The sequence below is a fragment of the Ornithorhynchus anatinus genome, chromosome 5 (assembly GCF_004115215.2).
Source record: "Ornithorhynchus anatinus isolate Pmale09 chromosome 5, mOrnAna1.pri.v4, whole genome shotgun sequence".
Lineage (NCBI taxonomy): Eukaryota > Metazoa > Chordata > Mammalia > Monotremata > Ornithorhynchidae > Ornithorhynchus > Ornithorhynchus anatinus.
The window spans coordinates 62,857,375-62,876,899 of record NC_041732.1 but is presented as its reverse complement, the minus strand read 5'-3'; the positions used below and the strand labels follow the sequence as shown (position 1 = coordinate 62,876,899).

General features: G+C 54.2%; 1 protein-coding gene across 2 annotated transcripts; it reads right to left on the bottom strand.

The window, feature by feature from the left end:
* Positions 1 to 6,153: 6,153 nt before the first annotated feature.
* On the bottom strand, positions 6,154 to 12,309 carry CPLANE2 (ciliogenesis and planar polarity effector 2). Of its 2 annotated transcripts, XM_029064592.2 has the most exons (6): positions 12,169 to 12,309; positions 9,267 to 9,419; positions 8,192 to 8,316; positions 7,819 to 7,955; positions 7,027 to 7,261; positions 6,154 to 6,709 (listed from the first exon to the last, which is right to left on the bottom strand). In XM_029064592.2, the coding sequence occupies exons 1-6, from the start codon at positions 12,278 to 12,280 to the stop codon at positions 6,686 to 6,688; spliced, it is 786 nt and encodes a 261-aa protein (XP_028920425.1). In that variant the 5' UTR covers positions 12,281 to 12,309; the 3' UTR covers positions 6,154 to 6,685. The 2 variants fall into 2 exon arrangements, with proteins under 2 accessions (XP_028920425.1, XP_028920426.1); XM_029064593.2 differs by having other exon boundaries at positions 6,154 to 7,261; positions 12,169 to 12,308.
* Between the last annotated feature and the right edge of the window lie 7,216 nt (positions 12,310 to 19,525).

Genomic DNA, 19,525 nt, shown 5'->3' with positions numbered 1-19,525 from the left:
TTCATTCATTCATTCATTCAATAGTATTTATTGAGCGCTTACTATGTGCAGAGCACTGTACTAAGCGCTTGGGATGAACAAGTCGGCAACAGATAGAGACAGTCCCTGCCGTTTGACGGGTTTACGGTCTAATCGGGGGAGATGGACAGACGAGAACAATGGCAATGTTTATCTGTGTGTGTGTGTGTGTCTGGGTCTAAGTGTGTCTGTGTGTGTGTTTGGGTCTGGGTGTGTCTGTGTGTGTGTTTGGGTCTGGGTGTGTTTGTGTCTGTGTCTTTGTGTGTTTGGGTCTGTGTATTTGCTTGGTTCTGTGTGTGTCTTTGTGTGTTTGTGTCTGTGTGTGTCTTTGGGTCTCTGTGTGTGTGTGTTGGGGGGTGGGAAGGGGGGCGGTTCCACCCTCGGAGCTCCAGCTCCCTTAGGCTTCAATCTCAGGGGGCTCAGCCCTGGCCTGGATGGCAAATGCTGGTGGGTACTAATAATGATGGCATTTGTTAAGCGCTTACTATGTGCCAACCATGGTTCTAAGCGCTGAGGGGGGTACGAGGTAATCACAGTCTTCATCCCCGTTTTCCAGATGAGGGAACTGAGGCCCAGAGAAGTGAAGTGACTTTCCTAAGGTCACACAGTTGAAAAGCGGCAGAGCCGGGTTTAGAACCCACGACCTCTGACTCCCAAGCCCAGGCTCTTTCCACTGAGCCACGTTCATTAATTAATTCATTCATTCATTCATTCATTCATTCATAGTATTTATTGAGCGCTTACTATGTGCAGAGCACTGTACTAAGCGCTTGGAATGTACAAATCGGTAACAGATAGAGACAGTCCCTGCCCTTTGGCGGGCTTACAGTCTAATCGGGGAAGACAGACAAAAATAATAGCAATAAATAGAATCAAGGGGTGGTAGGACCCCCAAGAGCGCCCTTTGCCCTCGTTGGCCTTACCCAGCATGGCCTCAATCACCAAGAAACCCCCCAAGAGGACCCATGTCAGACCCTATGAGGGCACGTGCAGAAGCAGTGGCGGTGGGGGAGTCGGGGGGCTCTCAGATGGTCGGAACTAGGGGGTGGCCGCTACCAGCAACCCCAGAGCCCCTACTCCTCGGACTCACCAGGAGAATCAGCTGCTCGGCCCTGCTGCCCGGCAATGCCCACGCCCTCTGCCCCCAGTGGGGATAAAAGCCCGGGTTTGAAAGTCAGAGGTCGTGGCTTCTAATCCCGGCTCCGCCACTTGTCAGCCGTGTGACTTTGAGCAAGCCACTTAACTTCTCTGGGCCTCAGTTCCCTCATCTGGAAAATGGGGATCAATAATAATAATGATAACAATGTTGGTATTTGTTAAGCGCTATGTGCCAAGCACCGTTCTAAGCACGGGGGTGGATACAAGGTAATCACGTAGGGCTCACAGTCTTCATCCTCATTTTACAGATGAGGTCACTGAGGCACAGAGAAGTTAAAAGACTTGCCCAAGGTCACACAGCTGACAAGCGGCGGAGCCGGCATTAGAACCCATGTCCTCTGACTTCCAAGCCCGGGCTCTTTCCACTGAGCCACACCGTGAGCCCCACGAGGGACAATCGGATTAACTTGTCTCTACCCCAGCGCTTAGAACAGTGTTTGGTACATAGTAAGTGCTTAATAAATATCATTACCAGCGCTTAGAACAGTGCATGGTACATAGTAAGCGCTTAAATGCCATCATCATTATTATTATAAGAAGGGAAGGGTCCAAAAGTGGGCCGCAGACCTGCCCCCCACTCCCCCCCCCGACTTCCTACTGGGATGCACCTCGTGCTTCCCCCGTCCTTCAATCTAGCCCAGCCCTGTGGGGGACAGGGGTCAGAAGTGGCACAGGGGGGTGTCGTGGAGGATCAGGATATGAGCCTCCAGTTGCTGTCCCCGGGGCTAGAGTGGAAGTCCCAGGAGCCCCAGGCAACAAGCAAGAGGGCAGCTCCAATCTGCAACTCTGCCCTTCCCCAGGGGCTCCACAGGCTAGGGATGGGAGCTCTCCCTAAACGCCCCTCGCCCCGAAGGAGGACGTCAGTGAGATGGAGAGGCAGGTTCGAGTAGTTTCGGCTCAGGCTGGGGGCTCTTCTTCCAGAAAATAAGGTCCAATTGGAAGTTCTCCCCCCGGATCCATCCCAGCAAGGTGGCTGGGGCCTTGGCCCTGGAGCCCCCCGGTCTCCATCTGAGCCGGGACCAGGGTCTTGGGGGGCAGGTGTCCTGCTGGAGGTAACAGAGCAGGCACTGGGCTGCCAGGCAGGGCAGACCCTCCACACTGTGTGAGGACAAGAATCTTATTAACTCCTACGCCCATTGTCTGGGCCGACTGTGTCATACTTTAAATTCCCCTCCTCGAGCCCCTCTGTCCCCCCAACTCCCCTATCTCTTACCCCTAACGACCTTGCCACCTGTTTCATCAATTAAATTGAAACCGTCAAGGGTGACCTCTCTAAAATCTCTCCTGCTCATCCCGTCTCTGCCTTTGACTTTTCCTTCTTATCCTTTCGGTTCTACCTTCACAACGTCTCTAGAATCCGCCCCTTCCTCTCTACCTAAAACACTGCTTCCACACTGATTCTTCATATCCTCCCCCGGTTACTTCATCAGCCCTCCTTGCTGCCCTCCCTGCCTCCCCTCTCTTCATTTTTTTGAGGATGGGGGAGACCTCGTTGGTTTGAAAGTACCGGGGAAGGAACCGTTGAAAAGTGAATAGCTGACGATGGCAATCGGGGCTGGGGGGGGGGGGGGGGGTACAAGGAGGGGGGAAGAAGGGAGGGGACAAGAGTTTTAATAAAGTGTAAAAGGATGGGTTCAGAGAAGCACGTTAAAGAAGTAGATTTTAAGAAAAGGCAGGAAATTTCCTCTTGAGATATTGTTGGGAAAGACAGGAAAGTTGAAGAAGTTTTTTATACTCTGCCATTTCCCCTCTCTGTAATGTATTTTAACGTCTCTCTCCCTGACTAGTCTGTACGTTACTTGACGACAGGAAGCGTGACTACCAACTATTGCAATACACTCTCCCAAGCACTCAGTACAGTGCTCTTCACATAGTAAGTGCTCAATAAATACCATTGTTTGAGCGATTGGTTTTCCTCAGATCTCTAGACCTCCAATCCCCGATCTCCCACTCCAGCTCTTCAACCACTGACCTCTGATCCCTGATCTTTCACCCCTGACCTCTAACCCCCAATCTCTCCCCCCCAACCTCCAATCCCTGATCTCTCAACACAGCTCTTCCACCGCTGACCTCCAATCACCCCCAGTTCTCCTCCCTCTCACCAAATGCACCGATGGCTATGGGGCTGATGATGAGCATGTGGGCTGGCAGACAAGTAGCTATCTCATGGGAAAATGTGACCTTGGGCAAGTCACTTCACTTCTCTGTGCCTCAGTTACCTCATCTGTAAAATGGGGATTAAGACTGTGAGCCCCACGTGGGGCAACTTGATTACCTTGTATCTACCCCAGTGCTTAGCACATAGCGTTTAACAAATACCATTATTATTATTATTTATGTGGTATGCCAGGAGGCTGGGAACAGGACCCACTGGGATTGGGGCCCAGACACAGTGGGTTTGTCTGTGGGCAGTCTGGCCAAACAGCTCCATAAGGAGGGGCAGAAGGCAGCAAGGTGTGGGAGCCAGAGAGAGGTGGTCCTCCTCAGACTGCCTGTGGAGTTGGCTTGTTCATCATTGGGGCCCTCTGTGTATCACAAGAGTTGGGTCTGAGCACTCCCCAGGATTTGGGGACAGGCAGGAGAGGGAGGAGTGATAGGAGGGACAAAGATTGGGGATTGGGGAGGCCCCCAAGATGACCTTGGAGTTCTGGTGTGGTAATCCAGGATCTGCAGGGGACTCACTGCGGCCAGGTGCCACGTAGGCATGAACACGGCAGGCAGCCCTGCCATTTGGTTGAGCTGTCCCCGTCAGGGTGGGGCTGGGAGCGGAGCGCCCCAGCTGGGCCCTCTCCAGGTCCCTGAACATCCCTCCCTCCCTCCCAACAGCAGCTGATCTCTCTACCATACATTTCCCCCTCTTCCCAGCTGCCCCCTCCCCCTGCAAAAAAACCCCACATGCTCCCCTTCACAGGAATTCAGGGTGGAAATGCCTCCCCACCCAGGGCAGCCCACGGACCCTTGCCCAACCTCAGCTGCACCCCAGAGCCCTGTGCTCTTGGATTCCTTCACATGCCAAGGGCTGGGATGGGCCTTGGCCTGCCAAAGCACAGACCTAGCAGGGCTCGAGGAGAAAGGGGGCATCATTCCCATCGGCCTGGCCCCTGGGACTCTTCCCTCCCCGGAGTGGGCACCGAGCCCTGGCAAGACCCTGGATGGAGGGCCCCCCGAGCCCAGCATCCGCCTGTCCTGCCAGGCCGGGTGCTCTCTGCAGGGCCAGCCCCTCCCTGCAGAGATGCTCGCCTGCATGGCTCTTCCACAAACCTAGCCCCTCCCAGGGCACACTCAGCAGCAGATAGTGGAGAGCCTTCTGCATCCCTATGTCACTTCCTAGTCACAGAGCTTTGCCCAACCCAAGGGGAGGAAGAGAAACATGAGGCAGACCTCTGGGTGGTCTCTCCCAACCCAGGACTGGTTGCCATCTTGGGGCTGAGTCCACAGGACTGCTAGGGGCTGCAGGGAGCAGGTGTACTTCCTTCCTGCCAGGGGCGATCACCTCATTCCCCCTCCCCCTCTACAGGGCTGACCTTGGGATGACAGGGATCCATCTAGGCTCCCTCCTTCTGCTTGTTGTGTTGTACTCTCCCAAGTCGCTCTATACAGTGCTCTGCACACAGTAAGCACTCAAAAATTGCCAATGTTTGATTTTGCTTACGCGCTCGGAGCTGTACCCTTTAGGCACTTAATATTCACCCACCCTCAGCCCCAAAGGACTTACGTAGATATCCGTAACGTCTTTTAAGGCCCATCTCCTCCCTAGACTGTAAGCTCCTGGCGGGCAGGAAGCACGACTACCGACTCTGTTGTATTGTACTTTCCCAGGTGCTAAATTCAGAAACAGCTTGGTTTGCAGAAGCAGCGTGGCTTAGTGGATAGAGCGCGGGCCCAGGAGCCAGGTCTAGATCTAATCTGAGCGAGGGGAGGTAGGGTAGGTACCTGCTTCTGCCTCCACCTCCCCCAACCCCACTGGGCACGGGGAGAAGCTAATCCCGGCTCTGCCACTGGTCTGCTGCGTGACCTTGGGAAAGTCACTTAACTTCTCTGTGCCTCAGTCACCACATCTGTAAAATGGCAATTGAGACCGTGAGCCCCATGTGGGACAGGGACTGTGTCCAACCTGATTAACTTGCATCTACCCTTGCTTAGAACAGTGTTCGGCACATAGTAAGCGCTGAACAGGTACCATGATTATTACTATTCCTCCCTGCTCTGGCTCTGGCTTCCTGGGAGGTCTGAGAGCTTCAATGCTTGTGGCTTCCAGAGAGCATGGCAGCAGGAGAGGGAGGTGCCAAGGAGTGACCAGAAGCCCCAGACAACTTGAGTCTGGAGCTGTAGACCTCCTCTGTCTACCGCTTGGTACAGCACTCTGCACAGAGTAGGTGCTCAGTAAATGCCACTGCTGGATGGCTCTGGAGCCGGATCCTACCCTCTGGTGGGGCTCCCTCTGTGACGGGGACTTCTGGGTCACTGGCTCAGAGGAGAGAGGACAGGTGACTCTCCAGCTCTGGGAACGGACGCTGAGGGGGATTCGTCTGTGAGCTGCCAGCCTCCCAGCCTTGATCTGTCAAACAAGGGTGAGACAAAACCAGAGATTTGAGGGAGGAAGCCCAGGGTTGGGGAGCCTGGGGTTGGCAGTGTGGCACAGATCTCAGAGGGGGACTGGAAAGGGGAGGCAGATGGGTGCAGGGGATTTCAGGGCTCTACAAATCTCCTGTACCGCAATCACCCTGTGATGGTCAAAAAGGGTCAACCCCACCCTCGGCCCAGGAACCCATAACCTGGACAGAACGGATGAGAACAGGCCCTGGATTCCTCTCTCCCCCGTCCAACATCTCCGGCCTTTCCCAGGGATGTTTAGAGGGGAAAAGACCATTTTCCTGGCCCCTTGTGCCAACCCTCCCAGGTCCTAGAATTACTGACTGCGTGGGGCAAGGGCCCACATGACTCCAGTTGGCCCCGAGATTTCCTAAAGGAAGCAGGTCACTGAAGCCCAAAATGTTTATTGGTTTCAGAAATACATACGGCCTCCCTTCCCCCTATGAGGTCCTGTGGAACCTCAGTCCCCCTGCCTCAGGCCTCAAGCCCGGCCCTCACGGTGCCTGCTCACTGGTTACTTCTTTGGGCTTGAGCTTGGCTGTAGGCACGAGGGCAGTGGGCAAGAAGGGCATCTAAGGGCCACAGGAGAGAGCCTCTTCTGGGGCCCCATCAGGAATATCAGCAATCACCGGTTAGAGTCTCATGCCCTAAGGATGTGGGGCAAGGGTAGAGGCCCTCTGGGTCACCTGGCCTCTGCCCGTGTTCTCCGGGTGAAGGGGCACAGAGCAGGATGTGATAGGGCAAACAAAGCACCTCCTGCCCCTGCATCAAGGCGGGCTGGGGACGGTATCTCTCTCACTGGTCCGGTACAGTGCTCTTCCTGAAATCGAGACCAGTTGCCACCTATGGAAAATCCTTTCTGGAGCTTGCAGGGCCGGATCTGCCAGCATCACCCGAATCGGGTCACCGGGCTCTGCTAACCTGCACGTGGCGTCCAGAACTGGGAATGATGGGAGAAGGGAGGGAGAGGGTCAGGGAGGGGAGGAGGGGCGTGCTCCTCAGGCTGTTTTGTGGGCTGAACCCCTCAGATCAGCAGGGAGGTCGGTAGTGCTCTTGGGCACCAGGATGCACCCTCTCCTCCGTCTGCACACCCTGGGGCTGCCAATTCAGCATTGGGGGCGGGAGGCCTCTTCAGTATTGCTTAGCCCCAGTAATGTCACCTCATGCCCCTCCCTCTGCCAGCCTGATCAGCAAGGCTGGAATGTGCCCCGCTGGCCCATCTGCGGGGCACAACCTCCTTTCTCAATCCGGGCTAACCTCCCGGGGGCCGGGGACCAGCCCGGCGGAGACCCGGTCCTGGTGCCAGAGATGCTCCGCCAGGCTGTTGAGGACGGGGGCCACGTCGGCTACCCCGGCCCAGCCGTCCAGGGTGCGTCCGTCGGCTAGCCGTCGCCCAGGGACGCTCTTCACCCGCAGCAGGGGCAGCCCCCAGGTCTGGCGGAAGGCTGTCAGGTCCCGTTCGGGCACGTCCGTGTGCATGTATTGGTCAAACCTGGTGAGCAGCATCAAGGAGTCCACAAAGTATCCGCAAGGCCAACCGGCAGGCCTGGGCCCCCAGCCTCTGGCTTCCTGAAATGCCCCGTTCCTCCACTCATGGTTGCTGTCACCTCCTAGCCCTTGGCTTGTCCATCCCAAGACATTTTCCATTAGCCGGGACCGTGTCCTGGGCCGACTTACCTGCTGTGTGTCCCTCCTTTCGCTCTCCTCCCCAGCCCCAAACCCAACAAGAACATGGATGATATACCTGCTGGTCCTGAATCTACGAAACAGTGGAGGGTGGTAACAGTAGCTCAGGATCCCAGCCCCAGGGGTCGACCTTCCCCAGCAAAGAGTTGGCGCTGTAAGGCCAGGAACATACTCTTTTCGCTCTCGGTCTTCCACCCCCATCTCCGGTCCCCTCTGAGGGCTCGCTGAGATCCCCCTGGCCACCCACCATCCACTGACACTCTGGAGCTGAGTTATGTCTCATACGTTGCATGTCAGCCCGATGGGGGCAGAGGTCCAGTGTGGGGGACCGAGGGGTTGGTGCAGCTCACTGCCCAAGGATACTTGGAGCCTATCACCATCTTGACGGCCCTGGGGGCGTCATCGGCCACTCGGGCAATCTGGTTGGGGAGATCCTCGAACGAAGAGCGGTCGGTGAAGGAGAAGAGGAAGAAGAAAGCATCTGCTCTCTCTTTGCAGGCCTGGAAGAGACCCGAGGAGAAGCGGGGGTAGGGAGCCAGGTCAGTTTGGCCATTCCAAGATCCTGAGGTCCCAACCGTCTCCTCTGACCCTTCGCCCGGACTCTGAGAGGGAGGCGAACAGAAAGCACCTTCCAGGAGGGTTTCCCCGCCCACCTCAACTGTCCCACCCCTTCCCGTCCCGGAAAGCAAACCCCCATCGTGCGGTGGGGGAGCCCGGAGTCGAATCTTCCACTCACGGGCAGGATGTGATCAAACTTCTTGAGGGCCGCCTCCCCGCAGTCCCAGAACTCAAAGCGGAAGATGAGGATCCGGTTGCTGTCCTGCAGCTTCGCTGGCCAGTACACTACTGTCATCTGGATCCCTGAAGGGAAATCAAAGGGGGGTCGGTTTTATAGCTCATCCCTTCCCAGCCCAGGCTGGAAAACTCCTCACTCTGGACTTCAAAGCTCTCCATCAGCTCGCCCCCTCCTATCTCACCTTCCTTCTCTCTTTCTACTGCCCACCCCGTCCACTCCGCTCCTCCGCCGTTCACCTCCTCGCAGTGCCCCATTTGCGACTGTACCACTGTCGACCCCTGGCCCATGACCTACTGCTGTCCTGGAACGCCCTCCTTCCTCACATCCGCCAAACTCTCTTCCCCTCCTCAAAGCCCTACTGAGAGCTCACCTCCTCCAGGAGGCCTTCCCAGACTGAGCCCCCCTTTCCCTCTGCTCCTCCTCCCCTCCCTGCCCTCTGCTCTTCCCCCTTCCCCTCCCCTCAGCATTGTGCTTATTTGTATATATTATGCTATTCATTTTGTTAATGAGGTGTTTATCTCCATGATTCTTTTTAGCTTGATGATGTCTTGCTTTGTTTTGTTCTGTTCTGCTTTGCTGTCTGTCTCCCCCATTTAGATTGTGAGCCCGTCACTGGGCAGGGATGGTCTCTATCTGTTGCCGAATTGTCCATTCCAAGTGTTTAGTCCAGTGCTCTACACATAGTAAGCGCTCAATAAATACTATTGAATGAATGAATTGAATGAATTTCGGTCTCAGCCCCACGGGGAGGAACACGAAGGAATCGACGGGCCACGCTAAACCTCTTCCTTTGGCATCCTCTCCAGGTCAGAGAGACAGGTAGTCTCTCCACTGCCCCATCGGGGAGGGAGGAGAGGAAATGGTACAGCCTGGAATCTACATTCCAAGCGCTTAGTCCAGTGCTCTGCACATAGTAAGCGCTCAATAAATACGATTGAATAAATGAGGAGAATGTATGTGAATTCCCTCCTCCCCATTCAGGAATGAGCCCTTCCCGGCCGGGTCCTCCGCTCACCTGGGGTTTCATGGTGGGCTACGGGGACTTCAAGCCCGGCCAGCTTGGCTACCAGGGCCGTCTTGCCCACCCCACTCTTCCCGGACACGTAGATCTTGTAGCTGGCGGTGTCAGCAGCTACTTGCGGAGGCAGCACCGGGCGCTCGATCAGCCCTGCGGCGACAAAACGATCCCCTTCGTCCCTCGGCCCCATCGTCTCGCTCTAGCTCAAGAATCTACGTCTCTCTACAGGCCCTCGGTGTAGGATCTGAAGCCTCTCGGTTTGTTGGAAGCTCCCAGAGGGCAGGCATCCATCTGTAGGTGCTTTTAGATCCACCTCACTTATTGACTTGCCCCTGCTAGTCTGGGAGCCCCTTGAGGACAAGGATCACGCCTACTAATTCTATTGTACGCTTCCAAGTCCCTAGTATCAATCAGTCATCCTTATTTATCAAGCAGGTACTGTGTGCACAGCACCGGACTGAGCACTTGGGAGAGTACAATCTAACAGAGTTGGTAGATGTGTCCCCTGCCCACAGTGAGTTTACAATCTAGTGTGATGCTTTGACAATTAGGCATTCAATAAATATCTTGCAGGGGTATTCAAAGTCATTCCTGAGCTTCTACCGTAGACAGAGCACTGACCTAGGAGGTGAGGAACATACAAGTAAAGGTCACAGTTCATCCACTTGAGAAGTTTGTAATTGAATCCACTGCTGCTATTTTATAGGGCCCACTTTTTCAAAGTAAAGAGTACTCCATCCTGAGGGCCAGCATTTCACTCAAATCTCCAATAGGAATAATAATGACGGTATTTGTTAAGCGCCGACTATGCGCCGAGCACTGATCTAAGCCTGGGGTAGATACAGGTAATCAGGTTGTCCGACATTGGGCTCTCCGTCTCAGTGGAAAGAGCCCGGGCTTGGAGGTCAGAGGTCATGGGTTCTAATCCCGGCTCCGCCACTTGTCAGCTGTGTGACTTTGGGCAAGTCACTTCGGTTCTCTGGACCTCAGTTACCTCATCTGTAAAACGGGGATGAAGACTGTGAGCCTCACATGGGACAACCTGATCACCCTGTATCCTCTCCAGTGCTTAGAAGAGTGCTTTGCACATAGCAAGTGCTTAACTAATGCCATTATTATTAATCCCCATTTTCCAGACGAGGTAACCGAGGCAAAGAGAAGTGAAGTGAGTTGTCCAAAGTCACACAGCTGACAAGTGGCGGAGCCGGGATCAGAACCCACGGCCTCCGACTCCCAAGCCCGGGCTCTTTCCACTGAGCCACGTTGCCGTAATAAGGATCGCGGTATGTGCCACGCACTTTCATTTGTTCGTATTTATTGAGTGCTTACTGTGTGCGGAGCACTGTACTGAGCACTTGGGATTACGACTGTGAGCCCCACGTGGGACAACCTGATTCCCCTGTGTGTCTACCCCAGCGCTTAGAACAGTGCTCGGCACATAGTAAGCGCTTAACAAATACCAACCTCATCATCATCACTCGGGAGAGTGCAATGCAATAACACACATTCCCTGGCCACAACAACTAGAGGGACTTATTGCACTTATTGTGCCTAAGCCAGGCACTGTGCTAAACGTTAAGGAAGATGCAGTATAATCGGACCGGGGGTGGGGGTTCAGATTCCGGACCCCCGGCACCCCTTAGGGTGGCAGGGCATGAGGCCTCGGTTTCCTCTTCCGCCTCGAGAGGAGAGTTCCTTCTCACGCTGTCGTACTCTCCCAAGCGTTTAATAATAACGTGGGTATCTGTTAAGCGCTCGCTCTGGGCAGAGCACTGTTCTAAGCGCTGGGGGAGATACGGGGTCATCAAGAGGTCCCACGTGAGGCTCCCAGTCTTCATCCCCGTTTTACAGATGAGGGAACTGAGGCCCGGAGAAGCGAAGTGACTTGCCCACAGTCACACAGCGGACAAGTGGCAGAGCCGGGATTGGAAGCCCTGAGCTCTGACTGCCCAGGCCGGGAGTAGGCGGTGGGTGAAGGCGCTGGTGGTGCGGGTGCGGGTGAGGGTGAGGGTGCGGGTGCGGGTGCGGGCCGGGTGGGTGTGGGCGGGAGGGAGGAGGGAGGGGAGGCCCGGCCCAGGTTAAAGGGGGTGTGTGCGGCGGGGGCCCGGCCCACGGGAAGGGACAAACTGAACCCACACCCACCCCGCGGCCCTGCCCACCCCTGAGCCTTGCCCACCGGGCCCCCTGCCCTCTGCAGACCTTTGCCCACCGGGCCCCCTGCCCTCTGCAGACCTTTGCCCACCGGGCCCCCTGCCCTCTCCAGAGCTTTGCCCACCCGAACCCCTGCCCTCTGCAGACCTTTGCCCACCGGACCCCCTGCCCTCTCCAGAGCTTTGCCCACCCGAACCCCTGCCCTCTCCAGACCTTTGCCCACCGGGTCCCCTGCCCACCCCGGAGCTTTGCCCACCCGGGCCCCTGCTCTCTCCAGAGCTTTGCCCACAGGGCCCCCTGCCCTCTCCGGACCTTTGCCCACCCGGGCCTCCCGCCCACCCCAGAGCTTTGCCCACCGGACCCCCTGCCCTCTCCAGAGCTTTACCCACCCGAACCCCTGCCCTCTCCAGACCTTTGCCCACCGGGCCCCCTGCCCACCCCGGAGCTTTGCCCACCCAGGGCCCCCTGCCCTCTCCAGACTTTTGCCCACCCCGGACCCCTGCCCACCCCGGGGCTTTGCCCCCCCAGGGCCCCGGCCCCCCCCGGAACTTTGCCCATCGCCCTCTGCCCCCTCCAGAGCCCTGCCCAGCCCGGACCCCTGCCCTCTGCAGACCTTATCCCCCCCAGGCCCCCTGCCCGGGCCAGGCCGGAGCTTTGCCCCGCCCCCTCGGCCCTGCCCCCCCCGCCCCGGAGCCCCCCGTCCTCGTCCGGGTCGGGTCGGGGCGGGGCGGGGGTGGGCGGCTCTCACCGCAGGGCCGTTGGCGGGTGCGGCGCAGCAGGGCGGCCAGCTGTTCCTGGCCCTGGGCGGTCCGGTGCCAGTCGGGCACGAGGAGCGCGGGCGGGGAGGGCGGCAGGGCCATCGCGCCGGCCCCTTTAAGAAGGCGCCGGCCCCTTTAAGAAGGCGCCGGCCCCTTTAAGAAGGCGCCGGCCCCTTTAAGAAGGCGCCGGCCCCTTTAAGAAGGCGCCGGCCCCTTTAAGAAGGCCCCGCCCCGCCGCCCGCCGACGTCACGGCCGCTCCAGGCCCCGCCCCGCCGCCCGCCGACGTCACGGCCGCTCCAGGCCCCGCCCCCGGGCGCGCATGACGTCACTGCGGCGGCGGCCCCGCCCATCGCGCCTGACGTCACGGCCGCTCTGAGCCCCGCCCTCTTCGCGTACGACGCTCCCGTCGCTCCAGGCCCCGCCCCCCCGCCCGTGACGTCACGGCAGCGCTAGCCCCTCCTCCCCGGGCGCCCATGACGTCACGGCCGCTCTAGGCCCCGCCCCCATAGGCGGCCCTCTGGTCTCCCCCCCGGCCAACGGCAAGGGAAACCCCGGGGGTTGCCATGGCGACGCGCCATCCTCCTAACTGCCATGGTATTGTGTTAAGCGCTTACTACGTGCCGACCACTGGTCTAAGCGCTGGGGTAATGATAATAATAATGTTGGTATTTGTTAAGCGCTTACTCTGTGCAGAGGACTGGTCTAAGCGCTGGGGAGATACAGGGTCATCAGGTGGCCCCACGTGAGGCTCCCAGTCTTCATCCCCCTTTTCCCGATGAGGCCACTGAGGCCCAGAGAAGGGAAGTGACTTGCCCACCGTCACACAGCTGACAAGTGGTGGAGGCGGGATTCGAACCCATGACCTCTGAGTCCCCAGCCCGGGTTCTTTCCACTGAGCCGTGCCGCTTACAAGGTAGTCGGGTTGTCACACCTCACCTCACCTAGCTAACCTTTATTCATTATCGTATTCACTGAGCGCTTACTGTGTGCAGAGCACTCAATTAAGCACTTGGACTGGACAATTCGGCGCTAGGGACAATCCCTGCCCACACTTGGCTTGCGGTCTAGACAGGGGAGAGACAGACATCAAAACAAGCAAATGGGCATCAATATAAATAAATAGAATTATAGACATTTACGTAAATTATATATGGGGTGGGGGCGTGGTTGGGGAAGAGCAGAGGGAGCGACTCAAGTTGAACCCAGTTCAACTAGCTCTACTCTTACCTTTCTCATTCTCCATCCTCTCACAGAGACACTCAAAAAATACCATTGATTGGATGGCCTGACCCGTGCGGGCCTGAGTTCAGCTCTCATTCTTTCTTCAACCACAGTCTAGATCTAGACTGTGAGCCAGCCGTTGGGTACGGATTGTCTCTGTCTGTTGCCGAATTGTACTTTCCAAGGGCTTAGTCCAGTGCTCTGCACACAGTGAGCGCTCAGTAAATACAATTGAATGAATAAATCCCCATTTTACGGATAAGGTAACTGAGGCAGAGAGAAGTGAAGTGATTGGCCCAAGGTCACACAGCAGACAAGGGGTGGAGTCTGGATTAGAACCCACGTCCTCTGACTCCCAAGCCCGGGCTCTTGCCACTAGGTCTAGGGCCGCAAGAACTCCAGGAAGACGGAGTTGGAAAAGGGCAGTCGTTTCCTCGCTCAGCCAGATACCGGGCAGAGAGACCTTTCTCCATATTCCGTCTACCCTTTTACCGTTTTTAAAAATGGGGACCCTTAAAAAAAAAGGGTATTTGTTATGCTCTTACTTTGTGCTAGGCACTGTGCTAAGTGGGGGTGGAGGGTAGATACAAGTTGGATTGGATACAGGCAAATGGGGTTTAGTTTTAGTCCCCATTTTACTGATAACTGAAATAACTCAGAGATGTTAAGTGATTTGCCCAAGTTCCCCCAGGAGACAAGTGGTGGAGCGGGGATTAGAACCCAGGTCCTTCTGACTCGCAGGCCTGGGTTCTATCAACTAGGCCACACTGCTTCTTCGTCCCCTTCTTCTAAAGGGGAGGGAAAAGTTCCCAGTAGGGATAGTATGGGCTCCTTTCCATCCACATTTCCTCCCTCCAGCCATTCTGGAGTCTTACTTTCCGCAGAAAAGCATGAGAGAATGTCATTTGGGTGTCCCTGAGACTCACCACATCGATCCCACTCTGAATTTCCCCATCCTCCGCCTTGGATCAAGAAAAAATATGTCTGGCTGGTAGCTTTGCCCATCGGTAGGTCACTTACCCGCTACGTGACCTTGAACAAGTCACTTCTCTGCAAACTGGAGATTCGATACCTGTTCTTCCTCCTACTTTGACTGAGCCCCATTTGGGACCTGATGGTTTTTGTTTTTTTTTTAATCTATCTCAGTGCTTAGTACAGCGCACGGCACATAGTAAGCACTTAAATAATACGATCATTATTGTTAGGGGGCAAAAGTAGAAGAGGTGGTGGAGCAGAGGGAGAGACAAGGTAACAGGAGTAGGAGGTTGGGGTGATGGAGAAGCAGATGTGGGCTGCCAGCCCTAGATAGAATAAAACACCTTTCTTCTCCTTCCTGATGGAGCCAGGACGGTAGATGTGAAGGGCAAGAGGCCTTCCCAGACTGAGCTCCCCCCTTTTTCCCTCTGCTCCCTCTACCCCCCCTTTACCTCACCGCAGCTAAACCCTCTTCTCCCCCCTTTCCCTTTCCCGTCCCACCCCTTCAGCACTGTACTCATCCCCTCAACTGTATTTATCTTCATCACCCTATTTATTTTGTTTAATGAGATGTACATCACCCTGATTCTATTTATGTGCCATTGTTTTTATGAGATGTTCTTCCCCTTGACTCTATTTATTGCCATTGTTCTTTTCTGCCTGTCTCCCCCGATTAGACTGTAAGCCCGTCAAAGGGCAGGGACTCTATCTGTTGCCGACTTGTCCATTCCAAGTACTTAGTACAGTGCTCTGCACATAGTAAGCGCTCAATAAATACTACTGAATGAATGGGGGAATAAGGTCGGCTGCCACGTTAATCCAAGCACTTATCCCATCCCACCTCGATTCCCGTATCAAGCCTTTTTGCCGACCTCGCTGCCTCCCATCTCTCCTGACTCCAGTCTGCTGCCTGGATTATTTTTCTACAAAAACGTTCAGGCCATGTTCCCCACTCCTCGAGAAACCCCAATGGTTGCCCATCCAACTCCATATCAAACAGACACTCCTCACCCTTGGCTTTAAGCAAGAAGCCGAGAAGCAGTGTGGCTCAGCGGAAAGAGCCTGGGCTTGGGAGTCGGAGGTCATGGGTTTGAATTCTGGCTCTGCCACTTGGCAGCTGTGGGACTGTGGGCAAGTCACTTCACTTCTCTGTGCCTCAGTTCCCTCACTTGTAAAATGGGGATTGGCTGTGAGCCTCACGTGGGACAACCTGATTACCCTGTATCTACCCCAGTGCTTAGAACAGTGCTCATCATGTAGTAAGCGCTTAACAAATACCATAATTATTATTAGGGGGAAGCAGCATGGCTCAGTGGAAAGAGCCCGGGCTTGGGAGTCAGAGGTCATGGATTCGAATCCCAGCTCTGCCACTTGGCAGCTGTGTGTCTGTGGGGAAGTCACTTCATTTCTTTGGGCCTCAGTTCCCTCATCTGTAAAATGGGGATTAACTGTGAGCCTCACGTGGGACAGCCTGATTCCCCTGTATCTACCCCAGCGCTTAGAACAGTGCTCTGCACCTAATAAGTGTTTAACAAATATCAACATTATTATTATTATTATTAAAGCAGTCCATCACCTTGCCCCCTCCTACCTCACCTCACTACTCTCCTCCTACAGCCCAACCTGCACACTTTGCTCCTCTAATGCCAACCTTCTCACTGTACCTCGATCTCGTGTATCTCATCTCTGACCTCTTACCCACATCCTGCCTCTGGCCTGGGAATGCCCTCCCTCTTCATATCCGACAATTACTCTCCCGCCCTTCAAAGCCTTATTGAAAGCACATCTCCTTCAAGAGACTTTCCCTCACTAAGCCCTCTTTTCCTTTTTTCCACTCACCCTCTTCATCATCCTATCTTACTCCCTTTACTCTTCTCCCTCCCGACTCTGAAGCGCTTTTGACCATATCTATAATTGTATTCATTTATATTGTCTATCTCACCCTCTAGAATGTAAATTTGTGGTGGGCAGAGACTGTGTCTGTTATCTTGCCCTCTCCTAAGCGCGCTGCACACAGTAAGCGTTCAATAAATACAATTGATTGATCGGGTATGTTTGTATCTCTCAGACGCTAACTTTGGTCTGATTTCAGGACATTTCTGGGATACTGGCAGGCAGCAACAGAAGGGATTTTGGTGCCTCCATCATCTCGAGAGTGGCTCCTGACTCTTTACCATTCCCCCGCTTTCAGCGTCCCAGGCAGTTTCTAGCTTTGGCTGCCCTCAAGTCCAGCATTCGGTGTAGCTGGAGTTAAAGTGGTAGGTGGGGAGAGCTGAGTTTCCTCCTCAGGGTTGGGTACTCTCCCAAGCTCTGAGGACAGTGCTTTGCACACAGAAAGCGCTCAATAAATACGATTGAATGAAAGGATGGATGAAGGAATCTCTGTCTACCCTCCTGTGGCATATAACGGCCACTCAGGCTTCCAGTCTGATCCTGGAAAGGCACCAGTGGGTCCCAGGCTGCCAGAGGGGAAGAAGAAGCAGTGTGGCTTAATGGAAAGAGCTTGGGCCCCCAGGGAGTCAGAAGATGTAGGTTCTAATCCTGGCTCTGCCACTTGTCTGCTGTGTGACCTTGAGCAAGTCACTTCTCTGTGCCTCAGTTACCTCATCTCTAAAATGGGGATTAATAATAATAATAATAATAATGATGGCATTTGTTAAGCGCTTACTATGTGCAAAGCACTGTTCTAAGCACTGGGGAGGATACAAGGTGCTCAGGTTGTCCCACGTGGGGCTCACAGTCTTCATCCCCATTTTACAGGTGAGGTAACTGAGGCCCAGAGAAGTGAAGTGACTTGCCCAAAGTCACACAGCTGACAAGCGGCTGAGCCAGGATTTGAACCCATGACCTCTGACTCCCCAGCCCGGACTCTTTCCGCTGAGCCACGCTGCTTCTCTTCAGACTGCAAGCCCTACATGGGCCATGGACTGTGTGCAACCTGATTAGCTTGCCTCTACCCAGCGCTCAGTACAGGGCCTGGCACGTAGTAAGTGCTTAACAAGTACCATAAAAAAGCACATTCGCTGAGAGTATACAGGCCACTTACCTTATAAGGCTCCCCCTTGTAAGGAGTGGGGAAAGAAAGTCACATACTCTGCAGCTCCAAAGGGCTTAGGTGACGTCCGTTTCTGGTCCCGAAAGGACGGTGTTCATCAACTCACCAGGGAGGAGGTCATCAGCAAGGGCAGAACAGCCACCAAAAAGACCATGGCAATTATTTTGTGGCTTTTAGGGCTGGCAACTCGAACGAGAGGCCCTGGCCGGAGCCCAACAGGACGGTCAGTGCTAAAGTCTGATGCTTCGGAAGTCGCCTTAAGTACTGCATGTCCAGTTAGGAAAGACCAATCTGGAAGATGGACTTACTGGCTCTGGAATTGTGTGTCCCAGCCAAGCTACTTAAGCATTTACTTTGGATGTTAACAACGTACACACTTCTAGCTGTCAGGGAGGAACTCGATTAAAACCTCTCCTTCTGCAGTTCTAGGTGCACTTGAGAAGGCTGATCAATCAATGGTATTTACTGAGCACCTGTCTGTGCAGAACACTGTACTAAGTGCTTGGAAAAAACACATTACCATAGGGTTGGTAGGCACAATCCCTGCTCGCAAGGAACTTCTTAGTCTATAGGGGCAGACAGACATTAAAACAAATTACAGATAGGAGAAATAATGGAGTATAAGGATATGTTACTAATAATAGTATTTGTTAAGCGCTTACTTTGTGCCAAGCACTGTACTAGGATAAGATAATTAGGTCCCACGTTGGGGTCAGTCTAAGTAGGAGGGAGAAGAGGCATTGAATTTCCATTTTGCAGATGAGGGAACTGAAGCACAGAGAAGTTAAGTGACTTGCCTAAGGTCACCAGAGGAGGTAAGTGGTGGAACTGGCGTTTGAACCCAGGTCCTCTGACTCCCAGGCACCTGCTCTTTCCACTAGACCATGTTGCTTCCCATTAATGGGGAGTGGTCTAGAGCCAGTTTTCCTTCTTGCACCTTCTTTTCCTCCAGCCTGACTCAGCCACCATGACCCTCCTTCAAAAAGTGTACCAACAAAGCAGCTGGTTGAGAGAAAGAGAAATTTGGTAATAAATACTGCCCAGTCCTATTCCACTTCTCTTGGGGACCCGAATCAAGATTCCAATTATTTTTCCTAGAACAATCCCACTTTGCCAGTTTGTAATTACCTGTTGACGCCCTCCTTTTTAGAACCTGCTTCTTTCAAAACCTTCCAACCGGCCATTTGTAGGTCTCATTTTTTAGTTTCTTTTAAGCAACAAAATGTGACAAATGACTGAGAAAAAAGGAGTTGCTAAAATGTCTGCCCCCTGGCTCCCGATAGATAACTATTTTGCTATTCGGTTGAGAATAACTGTTCTCTTACGATTGGAAAAACTGAGGCACAGAGTGACTAATACTAATAATTGTAGTATTTATTAAGCGCTTACTATGTGCCAAACACTGTTCTAAGCGCTGGGGTAGATGCAGGGTAATCAGGTTGTCCCACGTGGGGCTCACAGTCTTAATCCCCATTTTACAGATGAGGTAACTGAGGCCCAGAGAAGTTAAGTGACTTGCCCAAAGTCACACAGTTGACAAGTGGCAGAGGTGGGATTAGAACCCACGACCTCTGACTCCCAAGCCCACACTCTTTCCACTAAGCCAAGCTGCTTCTCTAAATTCATTTATTGCCCAATCACAAACAGGAAATTGTTGATAAAGATATTATCATGATATGATATGAGAAGCAGCGTGGCTCAGTGGAATGAGCACGGGCCAAGGAGTCAGAGGTCATGGGTTCTAATCCCAGCTTCACCGCCTGTCAGCTGTGTGACTTTAGGCAAGTCACTTGACTTCTCGGTGCCTCAGTTCCCTCATCTGTAAAATGGGGATTAAGACTGTGAGCCTCATGTGGGACAACCCGATGACCCTGTATCTACCCCAGGGCTTAGAACAGTGCTCGGCACATAGTAAGTGCTTAACAAATACCAATATTATGATTATTATATTAATTAGACCCTATCACAACCCAAAAGGTAGTCTGTCAGAGCAGTGGGGTAAGTTAAGAGCAGCACACAGGGTTTCCCCATGGCTGTTGAAGGGCTGATAAAAAGTTTCGGGAAAATGTGAGGGAGCCCTGAGCTGAAAATGGGA